The following is an 8,994-nucleotide window of genomic DNA, read 5'->3' on the forward strand; positions in this document are numbered from 1 at the left end:
ATCTACCTCTCATCTCTCTCTATCTCTTTATCTATCTATCTACCTCTCATCTCTCTATCTCTTTATATATCTATCTACCTCTCATCTCTCTCTATCTCTTTATCTATCTATCTACCTCTCATCTCTCTCTATCTCTCCATCTATCTGTCTATCTATCTATATCTCTCTCTCTATATCTGTCTATCTATCTATCTACCTCTGATATCTCTCTCTATCTCTCTATCTATCTACCTCTCATCTCTCTATCTCTTTACCTATCTATCTACCTCTTATCTCTCTCTATATATCTATTTACCTCTCATCTCTCTCTATCTATTTACCTCTCATATCTCTCTTTATCTATCTCTCTCTATCTATTTACCTCTCATCTCTCTCTATTTATCTCTCTCATCTCTCTCGATCTTTATATCTATCTCTCATCGCTCTCTTTATCTATATATCTATCTCATCTCTCTATCTTTCTCTCTTCTCTATCTCTCACTGCCATCTCTCTTTACATCGGACTGTTCCTCTCCCATCGCATGTCTTTGTGACCCTGTATTCTACTATTTCCTCATCGTTTCTCTCTCCCTCTCTCTCTACACCTATATAAATATATATCTCTAACTGCAACATAGATAAGACAAAGAATAATACCATTTAGGCTTGGGCCAGAGAAAACAAATACATTCTTAAAATGAAAGATACATACGACCATGAACATTTATGATATCCAAATTAGCAGTAAAGTTCTTTAATTCAAGCATGCAAGCATAAGGCGTCATGGCCGCACCCAAAACAAACCCAGGTGTTCTTATACCCCATTTCGAGCATACATCATCTTCATCGCCACCACCATCATCATCATCATCGAGAATAAGGGGTGAATGAGCCGAAGCGCGTTCATCGATCAGCTGGCCATGTCGCGAGCATGGCCGCGGCCGCCGTAACCGTAGTCCCGGCCGTAGAAGGAGCCCCTGGCTCGGCCGCCACGGAAGCCTCGTCCGCCGCCACGACCCGAACGATGCTTTGGGAAGTCCCCAAATGTCTGTGAATTCATGGGCATACACATCAGGCAAAGAAACACAGAGCAGACAGGGTAGATTAATATATTTTTTTATTTTTTTTTCTTTTTTTTAGATTAATATATAGATAAACGTATAGAAAGAGAGATTTGACAAGGATTTAGATAGTACACAAGGATGCCACATCATGTATAGAAACGTATAGAGCAACTGGGTAGATTGATACACAGATAAAGTTATAGAAAGAGAGATATTGACAAAATAGAGCGAGATTTAGATTAGAGAGTGTCGAAATCCGCTAAGGGTTTTCGCTTATACCAATTTATGAAAAAAGGCTGAAAGAGAGAGAAATTGAAAAACGGAGAGAGGGACTGTTAGGGAGAGAGATAGAACATATAAAAGAGATGGAAAAGATGGAAAATTTGGGGATGGAGAGAGGACTGAAAGAGAGAGAGAGAGAGATTGAATAAGAGAGAGACAGAATGAATGAGGGAGAGAGAGAGAGAGAGAGATTGAATAAGAGAGAGACAGAATGAATGAGGGAGAGAGAGAGAGAGAGTGAATAAGAGAGAGACAGAATGAATGAGGGAGAGAGAGAGAGAGAGAGATTGAATAAGAGAGAGACAGAATGAATGAGGGAGAGAGAGAGAGTGAATAAGAGGGAGCGAAAACGAAAGAGAGGGAAAGAGGAGGAAAAGGAGAATGGGAAGAGAGAGTTAGAGAGAGATTAGGGAGCTTGAGAGAGAGTAAGAGAGACTCAGAATGAGAGGCAGATAGACAGAGAGAGGACAGTGAAACAAGAGAAGAGAAAAAGAGAGATATAGAGAGATATAACAAGAAGGGCAATTGACAAACCTCGGTGTCGATCTTCATTTGCTCGGAGAACCTGACGCGGCCGTTCCTTGATCCTCCACCAGTAGCATTGGAGGAGAGAGAGTCAAAAAAGTCATCTTTGACATAAATCGGCTGAAAAAGAGAGAGACCACATCAGAGATCAAGACAGAGAAGTAGACAGGCAGCTGTGTGTTCTTTGGTCGGGACGGATGAAAGATAGGCCTGATGGAGATATATATAGTTATATATGTATATATATATAGAGAGAGAGAGAGAGGTAAATCACCTTGCTCTCAGCCTTGGGGCGGTCCTCGGGGTCCCTCTCCAAGTTGATCTCTTCGGCATCATCCTCGACCGGGTTCCCTTCGCTGTCCCTGCTTTTCCCCAGATGCCCCCACACTTCATCCTTGTTGAACTTCTCGTTCATCGCCGTGAAGTCAAAATCTTCAGTGAATTTCATCGCCGTTCGAGAGAACTGCATCTCAAAGAAATAATAATAAATCATATAGAGTCACACAAACACCAGCGTTCATACTTAGAGTTAGAAATAGGGCGACAGGAGTCGTCAAGAGAAAGAAATAGCATAGTGATAGGTAGAAGACAGAGAGAGTTACATATAGATTCTTATGGAGACAAACAAACGATTCGTCTCCAGAGATAATATGGAGAAAGATAGAAGCGAGATAGAGGAGAGACTTAGAGATGGATAGAAAGAGAGGAACAAAGAGATATAAGAGAGATAAATACACAGATAGCAACAGAGAGAAGGATTATACCGTTTGCCCTCTTCCTCTTCCACGACCCCTGTTGGCGTGATGAGAGCTGTGAGAGGGAGCTACGCCAGTCTTCTGTGGATCAAAGAGGGAAGCATTTCAATAAATGAAGGGAAACATGCAAAGTAACAGAAACTGATCAACCGGCACAGAATAAAATAGTACTAAATCATATACCAAAGTGACAGATGAAAACGTTTTTTATTAAGAAATTAGTATATATGGCTAGAGACGTTGTTGCAGTCTCATACTGGTAATGAACCTCATTCAGAAAAAACATGTGCAACTTCAACTATCAGATGAATCATTTCCCCAGAATCAGCAGATACAACTATCCGACGCCCACAGCATCCTGACATCATAGAAGATCGAATTCCCACAACAAACTTCAACTATTTAAATCACAATCTCGGTAATGAGTTACCTACTAGTTTACCTGAGATTCTTCCTGAGGTGAAAAATATTATGTGTTTTATTTTCGTCATTCAGATCAAAAAGTAACCAATTAATACAACCCACAGATACAAAAAAGTAGCCAAATTTGACATCCAAGAAAGTTAAGAAAATAAACTTCAACAAAAATAAGATCGAACAACTTCATATCAACAAACGCACACCATATTTTCATGTACCTTCTCGGCAGAATGTACATGAAAACATACAATACTTTGAAATATTTTAAGGTATATCAACAATTACAAGCAATATGTTAATATCTATATAGAAAGAGAGAGATAACAAGTTATAACAATCACAAATCAACAAGCGCAGACCACGTTTTCATGTACCTTCTGGGCAGAAGGCGTGGGCAAAGGAAGAATTGGATCCCTGGTTTCAACAGGACCCTGGCCCTGCACTTCTCCGGAAAATGGTTTAGGAGCTACAGATTTGCCACTCGCCTTGAAACGCTGCGTCTGCGCAGCATTGGAAGAACCAGATTGCCCAAGTTGACCAGGCGTAAGCAATGAAGGTTTGGCAGCATCAGGAGGGCTTTGAAACAAAGACGGCTCAACAACCGAGCTAGCAGCAGAAGTAGTAGTAATAGTAGTGCTCTTGACAGAATCAACCCCGATGGCAGAAGAGGGCAGAGAAGTGACAGGAGGTTTAGATGATGGCAAGCTACCCGCAGATGCGTCAGGAGCGGAGTTAGTGGTCAGGGATGAACTGGGCGGCGGGGCAGATGACAGTAGAGGAGGAATCTCAGGTAAGCTGATGGAACCAGTTGTGAATGGCATGCTCAATCCAGCCAGAATGGGCGGCATGGATGGCAAACTTGGAGGAATTGGCATGTTTGCCCCCGGTAATGATGAAATCCCAGATAGGGAAGATCCATCGTGTAAGGGTAAACTCGGTAAACCGGAAGATGGCAAAGTGGGATTGAGGCCTGGATATTGCATGGACTGCTGTTGGAGAGGAGGGACTGCTAGTCCCAACGGGCGGAGTAAAGACGGCTGCTGCAGATGAGGAAGGCTGCCGGACGGAGGCGGTTGCAATCCGGTTGCCGCAGCCGAAGGGCCAGCCAAGGGCATTCCTCCAGCGTAGTAGCCTTGCCAGTACATTGGCATGGCGAGCCCTTGAGGGTTTACTGGCGACGGAGAAGACCCCCATGAAGGGAGGCTACCACCGGGTTGATATAAAGGCAGCCCGGCTGGATATGCAGGCCTCAGAGGGCCCAACTGAGCCGAAGGAGGAGTTATCTCAGTAACGTTGCCGCTTACAGTCGAAGGCGAGGACGTAGTGGGAGGAGATGGAGCAGCAGGACGGGGATAGTGCGACTGCAGAATATATAAAACAGGTTAACATCTCTAGATGCCACGGCACGATGCAAGAATAAAATTAGAGGAAGGGATTTTCATTACTTGAATAATTGCTGGGTCGCTGTGCATGGGAGCCGCAGGTTGAGCAGGTGGGGACGATTTCACCTGCAAGTCCTGCAATCAACGTAAAAGAGAGATTACTACGATGAAATGTGGACATGATGGGAGGAGATAAGTCTACCCCGGAACTTAAAGTGCACGAATGAAAAAGAGTAGTAGTAGTAGTAGGGCCATATATTATAACACACGATGTCACTCTAAAGACATGACAAAAACCTTGACCCAAATTAAAATAAGACTATCTACTACCATTAACATGTGAGGAGAAATTGAAGGTCAAAGTGTTCAAAGTTTGAAGGAACAAAAAACAGAGTTTTTCTATTGTAACACTTATTAACAAGGGAACGGGGTCCACAGAGGTTACAACAAGTGCATTATTAGAAAATCAAATTACTGCAAGTGTCGAATATAGAAATCCCTAGGGCCTCCAACAAGAGTTTAAGTTGCCTAGAGCTGAAGCTGAATCTTTAGAGGTAAAAACAATTATGCTAAGCAACCGTTTATCATAAATGGAATTAGTAGAACCAACCAAAAAGTGGTAAACCATCATTTCTTTTAACTTCGTTCATCATCTGGACGATATGTTACAGAGTGCACCTGAAAATAACTCTCTTCTCTTCAACTTTATGCACTTCTTTTTAATAAAAATGGTCAAAAGGGTTTGACGTATGAGAATATCGAAGAATATTGGTCCCCCAAGGGTAATTCCAGTTGCAGATGGAGGTCCACCGCATCACATTCAAACAGAGTGTTCATGGCCAAGAAATTGGTCACAAATCAAACTCAGGCGTAGTGTTTTCATCAACGCTGACTGATTAAAAAACCCTAACCCGACAGGGAACCCCAAAATGGCCCAAAAATAACCGGTGAAATTACACACAATAATGTTGTTTGTATACAGAACATGTTCATCAATCTTCTGCACAAAAACCAAACCATGTTTCCATAAAATATACATGCTGAGATATGTTACGATAATTGAAGCACACAAATTTGATGTCATAATACTATCGTTTCCATGAATCGCACACAAGAAGACGTCAAAAATTGGCAATAAAACACAGTTAATTACATACAAAAGAATGCGTGTCACAGGTCAAGCTCTTGTGGCATCAATAATATAATATGAGGCGAATTAGGCGGATGAAAACGGCCGTAAATCATGAGTAAAACTTGACACGAACTCATACAGTCTAATGACTTCAAAATTCAAAGTACTGACTGAGAGAACACAAACAGTTTATCAAAAAAACTTCGATGTAGATACTTAAAGCAATATCATAAAACCATAACGGGGCGATGGACATAACACGCAAGAAATAAACCATAAATAAGAAGCACTCTCTGTGGTAATTGTGCAGAAAGCCAACCAAGTAATTTATCAATACACATTAGAGAAATTCACCTTGATATCACTTCCTCGAAAGAGGATATACTCGTAGATCTTTTCACTAGGGGGAACTTGTTGTCCGTCCTTCTTTCTACCTTCTGTGCCAAACGACCTCACTGCCGCATCAAGAAAAGGTGGAAAAAAACAAGTAATTAACCCATTTTCTTTACGGAAATTATTGGAAAGTTAAAGAAAATTTCAAGCCCGTCATTAACATGAAAAAATTTGCTCCATCTCTTTATAAAAAATTATCACCAGTACCTCCGTTTAAATCTCGGAAAAATGAAACGGCTCTCTATTATGGTAAACTTGTCAGGTCGTAAAATGAAAAAAAGAAATTATCCTTCATTAGAAAATAGACGCCTTCTCTCCGAAACATCCAACACTTTCCTGACGTACGTACTTAGAATGTTATCCCAGATGAAAAGGCACAAAATTTCAAGAATGGGATGAACAAATATTGGTTTCCGTTTCAAATACAAAGGATAAAGTAAACCATGCGAGGATCAAATAAGGCAATGCAAAAAGGCACTAATGGGGTTTCGAGAAACAGAAAACTAGATCACAGCTTAACGATCGTAGAAACTGAAGACAAAGCCTAGAAAAACGAAAAGAAGAATGCTCACTTCGAATTTCATTAGGGTTAAAATACGAACAAAAGTTTCGTAACATAAATCTAAGAGTAGTAAATACGAGAGCCCAGCCCTGGTACAAAAACTGTCATCAACGGACTTGAAACTGACCATGAAAAACGAGAGAGAAGGCAATACCTAGAAAGACAAATGCGAATGCTCATTTCGAATTTCTACCCGGGTACATCAAGAACAGAAATTTCGTTACACAAATCTAAGAGCAGCAAAAAACAAGATACCAAACGATTATCACAAACCGAAAGATCGCACATCACAAATCCACCAAAAAAACTCTCATCTACGAGACAACAAACAACCGAGAGAAAGTTCCAAGGACCATTTCTCCAAAGCCCGACGCCTTTCCAGAAATACAAAAATTAGGGCAAATCGAAGGCACCGTTTCCAGATTCCTCAGCGTGGACATCCAAAAACCCAATTTCATTCCACAACCAAAAACGAGAAAAAAAAGAAGGATTAGGGCAAAAAAAGGGTACCATTTCTCAGGCCGATGCTGGATTCCTCGGTGTTGATGTTGAACAGGACCCCTTCGTAGCGGATTTCGCTCTTAGAGGTCAAGCTGATGAGGCTACCGATGTAGGAATCGGCCGAGGGCTCCGTTCTCGAGGGCTTCGTCGCAGCAGTCGCCATGGCCTCTTCCTTGGCAAGAGAAGGGGCAACTGTAGAAGAAGAAGAAGAGGAAGTAGCAGTAGTAGTGGTAGTAATCGTAGTAGAAACGGGAAGCAGGACCGCCACTGCAGGCAGAGCTCGGGCGGCTTCGCACAATCTACAATGGAGGAATGGGCGACGACGGGGTCGTAGATATAAAGAAGAAGAAACCTACTCCCAGGAGAGAGGAATAGAGAGAGAGAGAGAGAGAGAGAGATGGAGATAGAAATAGATAGAGAGAGACATGGAGATGGATTTATACATATAGATGGGAAGACATGTAGAAAGAATAAGAGAAAGAGAGAGATATACTTATAGAGAGAATGAGAGAGACATAGAGGGAGAATAAGAGAGAGATATATACTTAGAAGGAGAACAAGAGAGATATATATAGAGAATGAGAGAGAGACATAGAAAAGAATAATAGAGAGATATATAGAGGGAGAATAAGAGAGATATATATAGAGAGAGAATAAGAGAGATATATATATACAGAGAGAATGAGAGATAGACATAGAGAGAGAATAAGAGAGAGAGATATATATAGAGAGAATAATAGAGAGATAAATAGAGGGAGAATAAGAGAGAGAGAGAGACATAGAGGGAGAATAAGAGAGATATATATATGTAGAGAGAATGTGAGATAGACATAGAGAGAGAACAAGAGAGATATATAGAGGGAGAATAAGAGAGAGAGAGAGACATAGAGGGAGAATAAGAGAGAGGTATATATAGAGAGAATGAGAGATAGACATAGAGAGAGAATGGTAGAGAGATATATAGAGGGAGAATAACAGAGATATATAGAGAGAGAATGAGAGATAGACATAGAGAGAGAATAAGAGAGATATATACAGAATGAGAGAGAGACATGGTGGTAGAATAAAAGATAGATATATATATAGAGAGAGAGAATGAGAGATAGACATAGAGAGAATAAAAGAGATATATAGAGAATGAGAGAGAGACATAGAGGGAGAGTAAAAGAGAAATATATAGAGAATCAGAGAGATACATAGAGGGAGAATAAGAGAAAAATATATACAGAATGAGAGAGAGACATGGATGGAGAATAAGAGAAAAATATATAGAGAATGAGAGAGACATAGAGGGAGAATAAGAGATATAAATATAGAGAATTAGCCAGAGACAGAGGGAGAACAAGACTGATATATAGAGAGAATGAGAGAGAGAGAGAGACATAAAGGGAGAATGAGACTGATATATAGAGAGAATGAGAGAGAGAGAGACATAGAGGGAGAATAAGAGAGAGAGAGAGAGAGAGATATATAGAGGGAGAATGAGAAAGAGACATAGAGAGAGAATAAGAGATATATATATAGAGGGAGAATAAGAGAGAGACGTAGAGGGAGAATAAGATATATATATATATATATATGGATAGAATGAGAAAGAGACATAGAGAGAGAATAAGAGATATATATAGAGGGAGAATAAGAGAGAGAGAGAAACGTAGAGGGAGAATAAGATATATATATGGATAGAATGAGAAAGAGACATAGAGAGAGAATAAGAGATATATATTAAGAGGGAGAATAAGAGAGATATATATAGAGGGATAATAAGAGAGAGAGAGAGAGACGTAGAGGGAGAATAAGAGATATATATATATATATATTGGGAGAATGAGAAAGAGACATAGAGAGAGAATAAGAGATATACATAGAGAGAGAATGAGAGAGACATAGAGATAGAATAAGAGAGTGGGAGAGATATATAGAGAATGAGCGAGACAAGCTTCCACTTGTCATTTTTCTCGAAGCCCCACATCTCTACTTCCATAGCTAATCTCCAACA

The 8,994-nt window shown here is 40.4% G+C and overlaps 1 protein-coding gene across 1 annotated transcript; it reads right to left on the bottom strand.

The window, feature by feature from the left end:
• Positions 1-620: 620 nt before the first annotated feature.
• On the bottom strand, positions 621-7,311 carry LOC144700760 (protein decapping 5-like). Its single transcript, XM_078572268.1, has 8 exons — positions 7,005-7,311; positions 5,894-5,994; positions 4,471-4,542; positions 3,400-4,386; positions 2,615-2,686; positions 2,125-2,313; positions 1,860-1,970; positions 621-1,027 (listed from the first exon to the last, which is right to left on the bottom strand). Exons 1-8 carry the CDS (start codon positions 7,156-7,158, stop codon positions 890-892), a joined length of 1,824 nt encoding a protein of 607 aa, XP_078428394.1. The 5' UTR covers positions 7,159-7,311; the 3' UTR covers positions 621-889.
• Positions 7,312-8,994: the final 1,683 nt, after the last annotated feature.

This window comes from Wolffia australiana, chromosome 3 (assembly GCF_029677425.1).
Source record: "Wolffia australiana isolate 7733 chromosome 3, ASM2967742v1".
Classification (NCBI taxonomy): domain Eukaryota; kingdom Viridiplantae; phylum Streptophyta; class Magnoliopsida; order Alismatales; family Araceae; genus Wolffia; species Wolffia australiana.